The sequence below is a fragment of the Onychostruthus taczanowskii genome, unplaced genomic scaffold (genome assembly GCF_017590055.1).
Source record: "Onychostruthus taczanowskii isolate IOZ18803 unplaced genomic scaffold, ASM1759005v1 scaffold69, whole genome shotgun sequence".
Classification (NCBI taxonomy): Eukaryota; Metazoa; Chordata; class Aves; order Passeriformes; family Passeridae; genus Onychostruthus; species Onychostruthus taczanowskii.
In genome coordinates, this window is record NW_024504676.1 from 3,771,779 (window position 1) to 3,789,859 (window position 18,081).

Here is an 18,081-nt window from a genome sequence, read left to right on the forward strand (position 1 = left end):
GCTGATACATGAGTGCCAAAAGTTTAATTGCACCAAGGAGCAAGACTGCATCCTAAGCAATTATTCTGCTTTCCAGCCCATTCTCTACTGGGCTGTCATGGTGAACTAATGCTGCATTTGCACAGAATCCCAAACCCACAGAGGTGCAGGAATGGCCCTCCTTCACTTTCAGGTAAGATGGGTGTGTCTGCCTGTGGACACACCATGCACGGCAGCAAAGAGTGAAAACACGATCCAACTTAGAAGCTGATTGTGCAAGAGCAAGGTGAGACCCCGGGCCAGGGTCAGTGCCTGTCTGGCTGCAGGTGACCTTTCCCAGCCCTGCAGCTCCAGCTGCCCTCTCTCTGCTGCAGCCCCTCTGTCGGGCCGGGCAGCACCGCAGCACACCTGCCCTCTCCCTCCATTGCAGACCCTCTGTCGGGCCGGGCAGCACCGCGGCACACGCGCAGCACAACGTGAAGCCACTGAGATGAGGAGCGGTGGAAAGCGTTGGTACCAGCCACAGAGGGTGCAGGTGCTTGGCAGCAGCAGCACTTTGATCCTGTTCACACCAGCACGCCTCAATCCTCACATCCAGTGCTCGCCGTGGAGACACTCAGACGTGTTTTGCTTAAATGAAGGCACTGCACCATCTGAATCAGTGTTTTTGTGATACAGCAGCCCCAGTGTTTGGTAAGGATTGGGGAAGAGAACACAAGTTGACTTTAGCTGCCGTGGGAAGCCTTCTCTGCAGGCTCCAGCAGCATTCTGGAGCTGCCTCACAAACTTACCCACTTCCTTGTCACTGGAACCACAGTTCAGTCCTGTGTTTCTAACCCTTGCCTGGCTAGTGTAGGACACTGAAACGGGTACCCAGCAACACCTCTAACCTTAAGGTAACCCGCAAGATCCAAGCATACACTTTATCCAGAAACTGTAGGAAGGCTACAAGGGAAAAACCTCCTTTATTTCAACATTTTAATGAACTATAATAGTTTTTCTACATGGACAAACATTTGGTTTTACTGGCAGAAGCATCTCGAAGTTCACAACTCCAAACACAGATTTAAGAAGAAACATCCAAACTTTTAATCTCTAAATCTTGTTTAAGCGGACTTCATCATTCCTTTGTTTCCTTGAAAGAGGTTAGTGGCTTGGGGCAGTATTTTATCCAGAAGATAAACATCTCTTGATGGTTGCACTACAGTTGGCTTTCATCCTTTAGTGCCTGAAGTCCAGTTTCAAGTTTAAATTAGAGATACGTTCCACATGGCTTGCAGCACAGTGCTTTTTCCATCTCATTTCTCCAGGGGTGCATAATTCAAAAGCTTCTCAATCAGATCCACATGGGCGAGGAGCATTCTGCGGCAGCAGTATCTCTTCAAGCCAAGGGCATCCAGGGCATCTCTATTAACGAACAACAATTAAAAAACATAACAGATGAAGTGAGTCAGAACCACTTGTAAGCGTTTCCTAAGCAACACCCTGATTACTTTGAGCTCAGTCATAGAGGAAAATTTGTTTGCAGTTCAAAGACAGACAGACAGAAATTCAGCACGTGCTGTTAATGCCCTTTTCCCTTAGTGCTGCAGAGTGTGTTTGCCCATTCTCCAGCCGGCCAGAGCACAGGGTCTGCTGCTGAGAAGGGTCCCCAGCTGCCACAGCTTTCAGAGGGCACTGTTTTAACATATTTCTGTAAACTGAGGATGATTCTTGCCTATTTCACAAGATAAATTTAAGTTCTGAGCCACGCTAAAAAGGTGAGATATACAGAAACTAAAATAACTCGGAATGCCAAGTCCCCCACGCAGGGATGCTAATTCGGAGAAGGCTACAATCCTTCCCAGCTCCCATGGGAGGAGGCACTCGGTTATACAACCTGCCCCAACACACACACAAGTAAGGTAGGTGCAGGCTGGTCAGAAAACAGTGTTTCACAGTCTTTCCACTGAACTCCTTCAGAGTGACTGCTCCAGATTCTTGTGTTTGGGCAGAGGATGTTGAGTCACCCTAGCCCGAACGCTGTGGGTGTTTCCCATGGCTGTGCCTATCAGTCCTCTTAAAGGTCACTGTACTACCAGGATCTTCAGCTGCAACCTCTGCACCATAAATCCAGTCTGACACTCCTTCAGAATGTGACATTTGTGAGACATGACAGATCTCAGGTCTTTATGATGATACTGGTATAATGCAGTGCAATAAAGCGTTTGCTCAAAACAAACTTCATTTCCTGGAACTTGTAATTCTCCTGTAGGATAGGCCGATGGATACTTTTCTGAAATACAAAGGACTGAAAGGAAGCCTCTGCTGGACAACGGGAAAAGGTTGTTTGGCCTCAAGCAGTACAGTCCAACTGCAGGAGCCAACCTCCAGCAGCTTCTCTGCTGGCACTCAGTCCTTGCAACTGTGGACAGTGCAGCAGGGCTGTTCGTCCTAGGACAGCTCCTGCAAAACTTGTTTCAGACAAGTGTAAGAGCACTGTGGGGCATCAGAACGAATGTTTATAAATAACATCACACCATGCCTCAGTTTTCCAAAACACCTGAGAACAAAAGCATCTGATGTCTGTTGATAGGTGAATTTTAAGAGCTAACTGGAGAGTTCTGAACTCTCATATGCATTTATCAGAGATGCAAAATACTAACATTAATCACAATTTCCAAAGTCATGCTATATACTTTAAGACAACTTTAGTTGTATTTGCCTTTTCCTCCAGCTTCCAAGGACTTGTGCAAAAAGAGCACTTTTAAGGGACAAACAGAAAGGTGTGGATGTCTTTTTAAACTACTGATTATTTAGACAAGTTTTCCTATTTTTCCATCCATTTCTTAAGCCACCATTAACAGTCAGTGCAGTACTGCACTGTAAGATTTTAGCTGCTGGATATCTGTGAACTTCTTACAACACCATAATTGCATTAACTGGAACAAGCACCCCAGAATCAAGCCAGTGACCACAATTGTTTTCAAGTGAGCATTTGTCAATGACAACACAAAACTCCTACACAAAAGCAGAGGGATAATGAAGAAAAAAAATGTAATGCCTAGAATACATGTCAGAAGCATTATCAGAAAAGTCCTGGTAAACTTAATTAGCTTACCTGTAAATCGATTAGGATCCCCAACTGCCTGAAAACAAACTAAATTATTTGCCTTCGACTTAACATCTACTTTCTACTTCAACATCACTTAAATTTCTAACTTCTTTTTCACTCCTCTGAATTGCAAACATCCATGGATGCTTTTACTTGTTTCATACTTAAACTTGATGCAAATGTGTTTCTCAAGGTTTGTTCTCAAAGCTTCTGAGGTAGTGTCACCATACTCTCCTTTAAGTATTAGCAGAAACTCTGGCTATGCAAGGGATGCACAGACTTCTTAACACAGAGTTGTTAGGACGATCAGTGGGGTATCTAAAGCAGGTAAAACCTCTTTCTCCAGCAAATCAGTACTCAAAAATAAGGTTAGCAAGCCTGGGTTAAAATGCTTAAAAAAAACCCAAACCAACCAAAATCGCTAAACACTTCTTACACTTGTAAATTTCTCCTTCTCTGCCTTTAAGAAACTGATCACGTTGGTGTCAAAGTTGGGTATATGGAAGGGGAAGAAACAAGCAAATGTGTACAGAGTTAAATATTTGGGAATGTTTTGGGTACAAGGGCCAACTTCCACACTGCTACCCTCAAAGCTTCAGTGGGGAAATAAGTACTTTGTTGCCTATTGTCATTTCTAACCCTTGGTTAAACGACCTCAGGATGTACCTGTGATTATTTTAGCTTCTCTGCGTCTCTTTCGTGATGCCACGACCCTGCACTTGTGCCCCTGGGCCCGCCTGGGCAGGGAGTTCGGGCGAGAGGCTCTGCAGAGCTCCCTTCCAGCCCCGCAGCTCCGGCATCCCACCCGCGGCGCCACTCCAACACGCAGAACGCAAACCCACCCTTCCGTGTACTCCGCCTGCAGAAGGCCGAGGTACGCTTCCCACTTGTTCCCCACGATCTTGCCGCACGTGAAGCACCTGACCGGGATGATCATCTCCGCGCTGTGCCTGCAACGACACAACAGCGCGTCACCGCCCGCCCGAGCGGCCGCGCTCAGGGCTGCGCCGCCCCGCGCCGGCTGTGGGGTGCAGGAGCCCGGTCCCGAGGGCTCTCCGGAGGAAAGCGGCCGATCCCGATCCCGATCCCGCCCTCTGCTCCCGCCCGGCACCTCCGCGGCCCCGCGAGCGGCTCCCACCGCGCGGCTCCTCCGCTGCCGATGGCCGCCGGCCGCCACCACCGCGCCCGGCCGGGGGAAACCGCGCCTCCGCCGGCCGGCCCGACACGGCGGGCGGGCGGGTTGAGCGGCTCGACTCCCCCCTGTGTACTTGATGGTAGCGGCCCGCGGTACGGCGTCCCCGGCGGCCCAAGAGAGCGCGCGCGCGCGCGAGCGCGGGGGGCCGGGGCGCCCCGAGCGCTGAGCGGCGGCACCGCGACCGCCCCCGCGCCGCCTCCTCCCGCCGCGCCCGGGCGGGCACTTGTTGCATTGCGAGAGGGCTTCGGCAGCGGGCGGACTTCTCATCCCGTCCTGGCTGAGGTACCGCAGCGGGAAGCGCAACTGGTGGCCGCGGCGCGGCAGCCGCCCGCCCGGTCCGGCTGAGGGGTGGGCATCCCGGCGGGCAGGGCTGAGGGGGAGCCGGGGCGCCCCGCGGCAGCTCCGCGCTCCGCCGCGCCGCGGGCAGGGGCACCGGCGCCGTGCGTCCTTCGCTCCCCCGGGGCAGGGGAACGGGGGGCGGTGGGACCCGCCGCTGTCGCCGTGTCGCGACCCTGTCGGCGCAGCATCGCGGCGTCGCTCGGGGCTGTTGGCCCGCGGTTCGGCGGGAGGCGGCGGCACGGCGCGGCGCACAGCGCGCTCCCGGCGCTGCGGGGCCGTTCCGCGGCTCCGTACAGCCCGGACAGGCGACGTCTCTCCGGTGCCACTCGCCCTCGAGCCCCGGCCAAGTTGCGGGCGCTGCGGTGGCTGCGGGTTTGCCAGAGTTTCCGAACTCCGGGGCCAGCCGGGACGCGGCGCCGTCCCGTTAGCTGGCGGTGCTGCTCCGCCGGGCTGTGCCCGGTGTGCGCTGCCCCGGTACCGCCCGCTGTCGCGGCCGTGCCCGCACCCAGAGCAGCCTTCCCGCGGCGGCGGGGCCGCTCCCCGGCTCGGGGGACAGTCAGCGGCTGGCTGCGGGCAGCGCCGCCGGTCCCGCCGGGCACCCGCGCCGGGGAGCTCTGAGCAGCGGATAACGCATCCTGAAAGTGCTGCACTCGTATGTCGTTAATCTAAGGACTGGGGAAGCGTTAGGCACGGCTCTGTGTGCTTAGCGGAGGGAAGCGTGCTGTGATGGGTGCAAACTTTGGGGACGGGCATCGCTGTTCTGGAGACTCTGGGATGAAGCATCCCTCTGTCAGTCCTTATTGCTCTCTCGTTTCAGCGTTAGCCTTAGGCTAATTGTCCTTGGGAGAGCAGAAATTCTCCCAAAGTGTTATTTTCCTGCTAAAGTATCTGTGAGTTGATACAGCGCACAGCGCAGAGCCATTAATGTCAAGCATATAAATAATTGTGTCTTAATGCACAGCTTATGTTAATACGTCTTTCGTGACTATTTTTTGAACGACTGGATTATTGACCCTCTGCACAGAAATGCCAGACCTAACATGAACCGTAAAAGAGCAAATAGTTTTGTTTTAATAAATAAGGGCTTGAGGTTGAAAGCATTTTTACAATTCTATTGCTAGTGAAAAGACAGTAATTTTTGCAGTCCCAGGAATAATTATGCGCAGTTGTGAATGGAGCAAATTGACTTGGCATGGAGGGTAGATGAACCTCCTGCGATCTCTAGATTATGATCATTATTGTTATTGTAGGCCAGTGGGAGAAAAACTGTGTCTTTCCTTTTTATCCTTTGATTTCTTTCTTTTTTTGGGGGTTGGAGGGGGTGGGGAGTTGAGAAATTGAAGATTGTGCTTTGATGCATTTTCAGTACCAGGGCTCCGAAGTAATTTTCTTACTGAACTGTGTGGTAAAAGGCATTTGTGTTTGGAGATGGAAATTTGCAATTGAGAGTGAGGAAGAGGGGCTGGAGCTGGGCTTCATAGCTAAGCCACAGCATTAGATATAGGTTAGCATTTTATAGCTGCCTTGTAGAAATGTGCTTGCTTATTTCTTAAAAACAAAACTGAACTTTAACTTTTGGACCGAGTTCACATATCTGACTTTGCTCAGCGTCTTTTTTTTCAAAGCAAAATGTATTCGGCTTGTTCGCACACCATTACTTTAACTTTGTCCTGTCTTTTTGGGTAACCTGCTTTGGCTGGGTGATGGACCTAATGAACTAATAGGTTTTTCACGGTTGCAGCTCCTTTGATCCTAGAAGTTGTAAAGATTTTTATGAACTATGACCTGGAGAAACTGCTACATACCAAAAACATTCTCTGCTGAACTTCATATATCCTCTGCTTAATCTGACCGTTTGCCAAACTGCTGAAGTCTGTTTAGAAGAGCTGTGGGAGAATGTGCACACATGTGACTATTTGGGAATTAGTCAGTGTTTTATGGGCTGTTAGCTCACGCTGATTAGGAGGACTGCAGCTTGAGCCATTTGTGGCATTGCCAGCTTTCCACTCTTGTTCAGGTGAGCTGGGTACTGATGGCACTCAGCTGTTAGTGTTTAGTGAAATTTGAGCTCTTCAGCCATCCTTTTGAAGAGGGTGGAAAGAATTCAACAACTGGGTCTTTTTAAGCATCCTTTGAAGAAGAATTGCAAGAACTGAAGTCCCAGCTCTTAGAACTAGAAGTGCAACTCTTTCTCACAGTAAGTTCTTGCCACATTTCTGGTCTCTTGCCACCTTCAATAAGCAGCAGTCCTCAAACTGCTGATTCTTTGGGCCTTCAGGCAGTCTGCTGGTCAGAAAACCCATTGCAGCCCTCATCAGCGTTAAGCAGAAGAGACTGCCCTAGAATTAATCGAGTTGAAGAAAGCCTGAGAACTGTGGGCTGCTTTCTTGATGTGCAGCTGGAGCAGCTTGAGCAGCTTCTGTCACGTGGATTTGTTGTGATAATACAGTGCAGATAACACACCCGCCTTCTTCCTGTGATCTGAACAACTCCTGAAAGCTGACAGCGTTCTGACCCTCTGTCACTGCTGGGATGAGGCTCCTTCTTGGCATTTTTGGGTGGATTTAGATCTGTAAAATGCAGCTAGGCATGGCTGCTCCGTGGCATTGTTAGTGATGTGTACTGAAATCCTAGGCTGGTGATTAAGGAGTAGACCCTGCTTCCTGTTCTCCCATCCACAAAATGCAAGGGAAAATATTGCTGCTTGTTTAAAAAACAAACAGAAATGAAGTCAGTTAAGTGACTGGCCGACTGAACTACTCCTAAAATACTTCTGTAGCTAGAGTGACCATATGACCTCCTGCAGCTCATGCTGGCAGATTGTCTTTTCTGACCTTGTCTCTGTAATTAGGGCTGGAGGAGACTTGTGAGATCTCTGCACTTGCACTGGTAGCATGAGAAACTTGTAGCTAAAAGGTGTTTTTTACTTTTTGGCTGCAGTAGGTCCGGTTTAGGTGTGCACCCTCGTGAGTCTGGTAAATTTTGACCTTTCACCACTTTCACCTCCTGTCGTTGTTCCCCTTCTTCTGACTTTGCTTATTCTGTGTACGTGTAGATAATGGCCAGAACTGAAGATGTTGGTCTTTTAAGATCTGTCATGCCAGTGGTATTCAAGGGTAGTGAATTGTTATTTAAATATAGGACTTTTTATGAAAACTTCTCCCTGACGGATTGTTTTAGTGCTATTGATCATGATGCAGACTTCTATAAAGCTGTGGGTAGCCCTGTTGGCCCTGCTTGGAGTTAAAAGCTCTCTTCCCTGTTGCTCCCTGTGGTCATTTAGAGAAAGAATGTTAACAATTTTCTCTCCATCTCCAGCTAACACTCAGAATCCTGTGCACAATGGAAAAAGTACCGTATTCAGTATTTTGTTCCTTGGATCCCAACGAGACCAGAGAGGGAAGAATCCTAAGAGGAAGAGACTCACATGAATCGTGAAATGAGTGGTTAAATAGGACATTAGTCAGGAACTGAAATGTGACATGGAAAGTTTAATGTATATAAATAATTTACATAGCAGTGGATAGTCAGAGCAAGAGGGAAAGATACAAAAACAAACATGCAGGATGAAGCTTGGCTGTTATTTTTTTCAGGCACATTTTGCACTCCAAGTTTGCTAAATCCTGCAGACGTGCTCTTGGGCTTTCTCTAGTCCTGGTTAACTACTCAGAAGTGTGTCATTCATCCTGTTCCACACAAAAGGTGAAGGGAAGCTACTCTAGCACCCTCTGGAGCTAGCTAGGGTGTCTTTGGAAGTCCTCCTTTCCCCTCTAAATCATGAAAGCTTAAGGAGCAAAGAGTGAGATGGAATATAGATTTGTTTCCTCATTGATTATTTTTTTAAAGTTTTTTTTTTTAGTGAGTGACTTTCTTCCCGCAGCTCCACAGTGCAGTTGGGTGTAGTGATGTGATGGTAGGGAGGTGGAGAAGGCCAAGGAGAGGCAGGGATGATGGAAGCAGGAAAGACTTGTCTGCTCTGTAGAGCTTTGTGCTGTTGGCTGCCCCAGACACTATTTAAGAGCTGCTCATGCTCCTGGATTTAGCGAAACAAATGCTGAAGCTGCTAAGCAAGGAGAAATGAGGAGAAATCTCTCTAAGCTGGGGATGTGACTGCAGCTCTACTGTAATGCCACACAAGCCTGATGCTGCTGATTTCATTAAAAGCATCATTCAGGGCCTCAAAGCAGGTTTTAATACTTGCTATATGTTTTTTTAAATATGCTGACCTTATCTGGTAAGCCTGTAATATTTGTTGCAATGAAGAACAGCTGCTGCATAAATACATATATAATATCAGTTGCCAATTCTGTAAGCTGTGCTGAGACTGTGACTTGTTTGAAGTGGGGTTGCTATTAAAAGGCAGGTGGCAAGATGTTTATTTTGCACCTTGTTAATTGCTTGTTTTTCCTGCTGTAATTGGCTTCCTAATGGGGGCAGAATGCGCTTGGTTTTGCACACAAAGCTTCATCAGTGACAACTGATGGAAAGGATTCAGAGGGTGGGATTTAGATGAAATATATATATATATATATATTGAGTAACAGATGTCTCTGCTAAATAGAGTATATGAGGAAGTCCTGTAGATGCATCCAAAAATGCAAATGTTTTCCCATAAAATGATTTAAGATCTTCTAGTGTTAGGTATAAAGATTGCTGCCTATTCCTTGAGAAGGGGGCAGAGATGTTGTTATTTATGTTGTTTTTGTGGGGCAGTGATTTTGTTCTGCTTCACTGAACAGGAGTTGGCATGCTGGGATGGTGCTCTCTGCTCAGGACTCTTGCAGGCAGGACATGGCTGTGGAAAAGCACAGCTGGACCATCCATGATCCTGGCTGTGCTTACAAGTGAGAGCTGAGGTGGTGTTCTGGCTAGGGGTAGATGCTCCACAAAGACAGTTCTTGTTTCAATAATAACTTTTTTTTTTTTTTTTAATGTGGTGTAAGAGAGTGGTCTGAGAGTCATCAGGATGGTCATCTGACACCATTGTGTTAGAGGCCATGAACAGATTTTTGTGCTGTTCAGTTTAATATGCTCTTGTACCTGTAGAGGTTTTATGGAAATTTTACCTGCTGTAGGTGAAAGGTGAGTGTACTTGTCTGTGTGTACATGTGCATGTGTATGTAAAATTAATAATGAAAGGGTAAGATGGCTCTTCATGGAAATGAGGCCCTCCTGTCCCCTCCTTTTTTTTTTCTTTTTTTTTTTTTTAAAGCACTGTGATGGGATTGAAAAATAGACCTGTCTATTCCCTACTTTTCTGCTTCCTCAGATGCCAGTATTTAACTAGTTTAAGACTGGATTTATCTGTCATGTTTCTTCTTAGTAAGGTGACTTCAAGGCAAAAATATTGCCAGTCTTAGATTGACATATTTAATAAGAAAAAGTATTTATTACATGAATATATCACAGCCTAATTGACTGTTTCATGTTGGAGGGGGAGAGTAATATCCTGAGGCAGCATTTTAATCAGAAAGATCACAAGACTGCCCATCAGTTCTACTCTTCCATGCAAGTGTCCTCAGATGACAAAATAATCCCCTTTCTTTGGATAGCGCTTTTAATTTCTGCAGAACCTTTTTTTTCCCACAGAGTGAAGAATGGACTGTGGAGTTGAGGTGAGGGCAGGACTTGTCAATTATTAATGCTTGAAGGGAAAAGCCCCAAGGTGGTGTTCTTCCATGGAGGGAGGACTGCCTATTCCCAGTGAGCTCGTGGATGTGCCTTTGCCTCTGATGTGCTTCCTGCCTTAGGCTGGGAACCCTTTTCTCTGGCTCTGTACACAGGCCCCGTCCCATCAGGGTTTGTCTCCAAAGGCACTGTAGGGAGCCATCCCTCTCGTAGTACTTTACCATGGCATCAATGAATTTCTGAATTGCAATGAAAAGGAGCAGGGGGGAAGATGTTCTAACTTAGTTTTAAGTCTTATCTCTGAGGTTCTCATAAGTGGTGATGGATGTATTTGGAGCACGGGATTAAAGAGCAGGCTCTGCTGAAGGCTGTCCTTTGGGGGATGCTTATGTCTGTAATCGAACTTGGTGCTCGGACTTTTCCTTCCATTTGTCTTCTGGCCAGCCTTGCACCTTGCAAACCTTCATGGGAGTGGGAATAGAAAGTGATTGCTGTAAGTAGGAGCAAAGATGCATCTTGCTGAGTACCTTATCTCTTGACAGTGGCCAGTAGTGGCTGCTTAAGGAAGCAGATAAACTTAAAGCAAGTGTAGTAATGAAGTGGGATGCTTGCATTTTGTGTTTCATGTCAGTCTGTGTCTGTAATCTTGTTCCAGAACTGGGAAAATAGGGAAGAAAATGTATTTTTTCTGATTAAAACAACTTCAGATTGGACATGTCAGCCTGTTGTGTCCAGATTGAGGAGCCACATGAAAGCTGGATGTCTTAAACCATTTCAAAAGCTGCCTCTGCTATGCACTGTATTCTGGTGAAAGACAACTATTTCTGGAAAAGTCCCTGGTGGTGTGAAGAGCCTGAGATCTCCCAGTGTACATCCTTCCAGCATGGATGTAGGGAGGAGGACAGACTTGATGCATTGGGTACGATGTTATCACTCAGCAGAGTGGGCTGCTGTGCACCTATCATAGTGCCATCCACAGGGAATCTTCCATTGCTTTGTTTATTGAGCTGCTGTTTTTAAAATTAAAAACAGCCAAATGTTTCATAAAATATTAAGAGGTGCTGCTTTAGTGCCTCTCATCAGATTAAGTATGTCACTCTCTGTGTCCTTAGGGTGATGGAGCCCATCAGCTTGGTTGTTCTCTCACCTTAAGCATGCATTAAGGTGACATGCTTCATCTCACAAGGGATGCTGAAGCTATCACACTGCAGAACTGAGAACTGTAGGGGTCCTGCACTTTAGCTGTGGCTTCTCAAATGAAATTTTGCAGAAGTAATACCGTTTGCTTTGTGCCAATGAATTCCTTTTTGTTAGGGAAGTGCTTTTTTGAGCAAAAATATTGAGGTAATACAGTGGTAGACACATGCACAGCGACTACGCTGCAGGAAAGAAAGAAATTGCGGCATGTTTTATATGAAAGACCAAGGACTGTTGCCTTTCAGTGGGTAAAAGAGAGAGGCCTCTACATTCCTCAAACACTTTTTATGAATATGGATTTTGAAGTTGTTTTGCTTGCAGGTGAATTTCTTTTTTATTCAAGAGCCAGTTCTAGCATTTTAATCATAACACAGTGGTGCTGGTGTAGCAGAGTGTTGGGAAGCTGTGGGGAGTGGTAGCCCCAGGACTGAGGGAGGGTCTCAGCTTGCTGCAGAGAAGCCCTGAGGGCTGCACGGTGGTGGAACACAGCATGGTGGAGCTGGGACTGAGCCATGGGGGGCTTGCTTTCACTGAGTTTTTCATCATCTCTCGCCTCTACCCAGCAGTTCAGCACTCTTTAGTATTTGTGTAGTGTTGTATTTGCAGGGTGCCCCTATGAAGGAAGGAATGATGAATCTGATTCCATGTTCTCAGAAGGCTAATTAATTATTTTATGATACTATATTACGTTAAGGAATACTATACTAAAGAACACAGAAAGGATACTTACAGAATGCTAAAAAGATAATAATGAAAAACTCGTGACTCTCTCCAGGGTCCCAATACAGCTTGGCACTGATTGGCCAATGAGACAAAACAATTCACACTAGAAACTAATGAAACAATCACTGTTGGTAAACAATCTCCAGCCACATTCCAAAGCAGCAAAACACAGGAGAAGCAAATGGAGAGAATAATTGTTTTCCTTTTTCTCTGAGGCTTCTCAGCTTCCCAGGAGAAAAATCCTGGGCAAAGGGATTTTTCAGAAGACGTGAATGGCACAGTGTAGTGTTTGGGAATGCTGCGCCATTACCAGCTTAAATAGTCTAGAAGTTCTAATAAATTCAGGCTATGAGACCAACTTGACTTTTGAATTTCCTGGGTTTGGGTTGCATTGCCTCTTTAAACTCAGTCAGTCACGGCACCCGTGGCACGGCTGCTCCAGCGTTCCCGCTGCGCGCAGCAGAGTCCCCCAGTGTGCGCATCAGGGAGCTCTTACTCAGGAGCCTGCTCTGAAGGGCAGCAGCTCCTCTGTCTGATCTGATACCGCTGCCGCAGCTTCGCTCGGTCGCGGTGTGAGGGAATAATGAAGTACAGCCTTCAATCGTGCGACCTGATCAGAGGGGGCTGTCTGTGGTGATGGATAAGTCCTCCTGGAACAATAGGCTGCTTGAGCTGTGCCCAGGGACTGCTGGGTTTGGTTGGGGTTTTGCATTAATTTTTGGCCTAAATAAAAAGAACTGTGAGATTAAGGTTGCGGTTTTGTTTGCAGTTTGCCTTCAAACCTCAAAATCCAGCCTGATCTAAAAGGGTACTTTACTCTGCTCTCCCCAAAACTATCTGTAGAGCATTTCCCCCCTCTCTCCTTTAGGATATGCTGAATATTTTGGGTGCCCCCAAATTATTTTGATTCCTTAAGTTTACTCTCTTCAAAACAGGCATAAACAAAGACATCTTTTTATATTTCGCCCTTGTGAAACGTATTTCACCCACCTGGCCTGATGAGTGACATGCTGAGAACACGGACATGGGTTCTTTACCCTGGGATGTCCCCCCAGCCACAGCTTTTTCCTAAAAGTCTCCTGTATGACCTTGTCAAGGTGCTTTGCTTCTTTTCTTCATTTATCACATTTGCCATTCTCAGCAGAGAAGCTAAAAAGCTTAATATTAAGAAAGTGCCTGTATCCTCTGAAAGATAGCTTTTTATTGAGAAGCCTTGGAAGATGAATGTGTGTATAAATTCCGTTTAGCTCTGTAATAACTGAGCTGGGCAGCACTTTATCTGCAATGTGGGTGAATCTTAGCTATGGGCAGTGTTACACAAAGGGTGCCACCTGTCTGCATTGAGGCAAGAGGTGTGTTTGGATGTATTTGCATTTCTGCAAAAGAGAGGTGTTTTTCTGCTTCTCTGCTGAGTAACATCCTCAGTGTGTGGGGTCAGTTTAAAGCAGAAATGATTGTTCTTCTTAAAGTACTTGCTGAACAAATATATTTTTTCTTCTTGTCTGCAAAACAAAATGGTATGTGGGTGAAAGAATGGCTTTTCCCCCAGCACATGTGCAGCCGCTTTATGGATCGAAGAACAGTCTTTGGAGCACAGAAGAGCTATTGCTGCTGTAGAGAAATGCCAGCATGGTGCCCTATTTCCAGCCTTCTTAACTTCAGTGGTGGTGGTGGTGGGCTGGAGCTGTGCTGCAGTAGCTCTGCTTGTGCTGCTACTGTTGTTTTGGCATTCTGCCTTTGTCACAGAATCAGGGTATCTGGAGGTTAGGGATTCTGGGATGATTAGGACTTCTTTGTCACACACAAGAGAATTTCTTACTTGGAGAATGGGTAATAGAATGCCTCTATAGCAGAAAGTGAGAACTGCCCAGAACATCCTAGTCCCCTGCTGGAGGTAAGGACACAGAGAGCTCTGCTCAGAAGTAGAAGAGAAGCTATCTTCATCTAGATGCAGTGTTAGGCTTTCTAAAATTTGTCTGTGATCTCTTACTGTTCTATTGAGGTTTTATGTTTCTTTGCTTTCTCTGTCAGTAAATGACCATTTCATTTTGGCAGTGCCCTACAGTTGAAATTATACTTGGGGCCAATTTATTGTGGATCTGTTTAGCATCAGTTTTATTGTTTGCCTGCATTCCTGCTCTGCTGTGGGATTGTCATTGCAGTGTCTTTTGGGTATCCTCTTTTTGCTGTCACTGGCCTGACTCCTAGGGCTTGAAAAACTGAGGATTCCTTTGGGAGCCTAAGGGCCTTATTGGAAAGAAGTCAAATTCTCATAAGTTCCTGAGAAAGCTGTCATAAGCCTTGTGGCTGCTGGGTTATTGCCAGGACCTTAATTCATGGGACACATGATGAGCCATTGCTAGACAATATTGGTTGCAGGTTCTTTTGTACTGTATTATGAAAGGAGAACCACTTCTGGGCCATTGTTTTAGCCAGTGTAAGAACACACAAGATTTTTTGTAAGGAAGTATTTACAGTTTATTAAGCATTGTTTTCTGGCTTTTTTCTTTTCCTTGCTAGAGTTCTTTCTCTGTGCACCCAATTCACCTCTGCAGGTTTCAGTCCTAGCAAGAATCCATCCAAAGTCAGACTGCTTTTGCACTCTGTGGCTTTTGGCAATGGAAGACCCACATGACCATGCACTGACCAATTTAAAGGGAAGTGCTGCTCTGGGTGAGCCAGCTGTCCTTTACTGCCATCCAAGTTGTCTGTTACAGTGAGGAAAATGTTTTTGATGACCCCTCCTGATAGTATTTCCTTGTAGGTATATAGTTTGTTCTTTCAGCAGGCTTTTGATTAAGTTGCATAGTTGCTCTGGTCCTTCACATTTGCTCCACGTTCTCAAGGCATTTGGTAGTTAGTTGATCTCTTCTCTGGCTCTGCAGTGAAGGGGGTGAAAGTCAGAGCTACCTTATTTGCCTCATGGAGTCTCCTTTTGCTGCTGACTCATGGCTGTGTCCTGCTCATGGTGAACAGTATTTGGTATAACCAAATGTTGAATAGCTAGTCATGAAGTTTTAATTTCCCATGGGCAAACAGTACTCCACCCAAAGAGCTTGCGTGCTGTCCTGGTGCAGTTTTCTGGTTTTAGTTTAGACCCACAGCCCTATACTCTACCCATGGGGTGAGAAATGGATGAATTAAAAAGTTACCCAGTAGAGTATTGAAATGTCACGAATGTGCGTTCAAAGTAATTTCAAATACTTAAATTCAAAATGAAATGTGTCATTGTGTTGAAATTGTTTGATACATCTCTCTGTTTGGGACTGAGCTGGGATGGAATCCAAACCAAGCCATGAAATATCCCTGGAGGGAAAAGTGCAATGCAAATTGGAGGTAGAAAAGTCAGTCTGAGCTTTGGTTTGGCTTTGTCTTTGTAGTCTCTGAATGTGTGCCAGCTATGGATGAACAGCAGTAGGACAAATATTTAGGTGCTGCTGTACAGCCTATGGAAGTTTTATTCACTGGCATGCATTACCAGATCTGAAAAATTGTGTTTCCGTCACAACCCACGCCACTTAATTTCAGCACAGTGTTCTGCCAGCCCTGAAACGTGTCTGTATTTGCTTCTAGAGAGCTTGCTCAGATTCAGGGCTTGGTTCCATCTATTTCTCTGTTTTCTTGGCTTGCCTTCTGCAGATAAGATAATAGTAATAATAAAAAGCCTCAGAAAAATCCTCTCCAGAGTGCTGCTATTGCAGCTGATACACTGATGGTTTTAGCAATCATTTAAGTTGTTTGCTTGCCTTCCCTTCCTCCCCTTGTTTTCCCCTCCCGTTTCCCCCCACCGTTTTTCCCCCATTTTTCTTGGGTTTTTTTGCCCCCGTGTTTTTTCCAGCCCCTTTTCCCCCCTTTTTTTCTGTCCACCCCCATTTTTCTTCCCCCATTTTTCCTGGGTTTTTTTGCCCCCGTGTTTTTTCTGGCCCCTTTTCCCCCCTTTTTTTCTGTCCACCCCCATTTTTTTTCCCCGTTCTCCCCCGTTTTTCCTCCCCTTTCCCCCTGTTTTTTCCCCGATTTTCCCCCCGTTTTTTTCCCCGTGGTATTTTTTTTTTCCCGTGGTATTTTTTTCCCCCGGTTTTTTTCCCCATATTTTTTTTTCTGTTTATTTTCCTGGGGTTTTTTTCCCCCTTTTTTTTTCCCCGTATTTTTTGGGGGTTTTTTTTCCTTCTTTTTTTGTTCCATTTTTCCCCCGTTTTTTCCCTGTTTATTTTCCCCCCCTTGATATGGATCATCTTGTTTTAATTTGCCACCTGTGAGGATTTACATGTGACGGTTCTACCACTGAGATCAGCATTTGGTGAGCTGCACGGATGTTGTGGCAAACAGGACCTGCCTCTGAGCCACAGCTTGGAAGAGCTGGTGTGTAAGGGACTCCCTGAAAGCTGGAAGTATTGTGAAGAAAGGTTTTCTGAAATCTAAAATACCAAGCTGCCTGGGTCTTAAGTCTTAAGGGTCTGAGTGGACATGACAAATTTGAGGGACTGGGAAGTGAAGAAGTCAGTGAGGCTGCAAAAAGCCTGGTGGGTGTTTTGTACCTGTGAGTGCAAGTGCATGCCTGTGTGCAGGTGGTGAGAGCAGAGTGTGAGTGTTGGTAGCTCTAGATTTGAACAGTTTGAGTTGCCACAGATGCAAAGAAAGTTGTTGCTCACTAGTCTGGCCTTGATTTGTCAGCAAGGGTTGATGGATGGGGATGAATCTTTTAGGTTCTACCCAGTACACAGCCTGCAGCTTGTCTGAGTGGCGTGGACTGGACAGGGTGTGTTGCAAGGAGGAAATTATGTCAGCAGGGTGGGAAAATCCTCCTGTGACTTTTTAGGGCAGACTGCTGTGGAAGTGTAAGAGAATGGGAAGATGATAGCCATGAAGGGAGTCAAAACAGGCTTTTAAGTTGATGTAACAGCACATGAATGATGAATATGGAAGGTTGAAAATTCTGACTGTAGATGGCTTGGTTCATCTTCTGAAGGCAGAGGTCTCTGTTGAACGGTTTCGTTCTAAGACAGGTGTGTGCAATGACATGAGGTGTATCAGTGTCACCATGATACTTTTATGAAAATCTTTGCTAGGATTTTTCTCCTATTCTAGCTGAGAAGCCTCAGAAAAGAAATGGAAACAACAACTATCTGATGGCTGTGGAATGTGGTCTGGAGGCTGTTTACCAACAGGTGCATCTTTGATTGCTCCATGTGGATTGTTTCTACTGAATGACCAACCATGGTCCAGCTGTGTCACGGGTTTTTGTTATTCATTCCTTTCCATTTCTTTCTAGCTTTCTGATTGATCCTTTCTCTCTTTTTCTCTACCTCCTATTCTCTCTCTTTCTCTCTATTCTGATGGATCCTGTCTCTCTCTACTAAATTATAGTTTTAGTATAGCATTTTAATATAATATTATAATATGATAAATCAGCCTTCTGAAACATGGAGTCAAGATTCTCATCTCTTCCCTCGTCCTGGGACCCTCGAACACAACCACATATGAGTGTGTTATGACTGTATGAGGTATATGTATAAAATTACCTTTCACAGTGTCCTGCTGCTGCAGGGTGGAGCAGACTGGCTCTCCTTCTCTGCTCATGCCAATGAAAATAAATTGCCCCATCATAACTTGTGAGGAAAGCAGCGTTCTGTCATCCTGTGTATAAGGCCACCAGCCAGCAGTGTTGGAAGCAAAGCCAGCCTTTCCTGTGGTTTTGGGCACTGCTTCTAGGCAGGTCAGAGAGCCAGCTGGGCAGGGAGGTAGCAAAGCTGTCACTTCTGCGGTCTTCTTACTCATGGCTGCTGAAAGGAGCTCTTCTCTGAACAGTGGGCAGTGTGTGTTTTTCCTGACCCTTTCCTCTCCCTCCATCCCCTGATTGCATGACAGCCCTGTTGCTCCTGCCAGAGAAGGTGCTGTTTACTTCTGCAGCTCATGGAAGAGAAGAGGC

The 18,081-nt window shown here is 46.3% G+C and overlaps 2 protein-coding genes across 5 annotated transcripts in view; one reads left to right on the plus strand and one right to left on the minus strand.

Moving 5' to 3' along the window:
* Positions 1 to 925: 925 nt before the first annotated feature.
* On the minus strand, positions 926 to 4,316 carry POLR2L (RNA polymerase II, I and III subunit L). Its single transcript, XM_041421204.1, has 3 exons — positions 4,185 to 4,316; positions 3,916 to 4,023; positions 926 to 1,386 (listed from the first exon to the last, which is right to left on the minus strand). The coding sequence occupies exons 2-3, from the start codon at positions 4,008 to 4,010 to the stop codon at positions 1,278 to 1,280; spliced, it is 204 nt and encodes a 67-aa protein (XP_041277138.1). The 5' UTR covers positions 4,011 to 4,023; positions 4,185 to 4,316; the 3' UTR covers positions 926 to 1,277.
* Positions 4,317 to 4,419: 103 nt separating this feature from the next.
* The window catches only part of TSPAN4 (tetraspanin 4), a 418,001-nt gene continuing 404,339 nt past the window's right edge, over positions 4,420 to 18,081 (plus strand). For 2 of the 4 annotated variants that reach the window (XM_041421140.1, XM_041421139.1), the window contains exon 1: positions 4,420 to 4,550. The gene's annotated coding sequence lies outside the window, so the exon portion shown is untranslated. The remainder of the gene's footprint in view (positions 4,551 to 18,081) is intronic. The other 2 variants (XM_041421144.1, XM_041421145.1) reach the window with 2 other exon arrangements.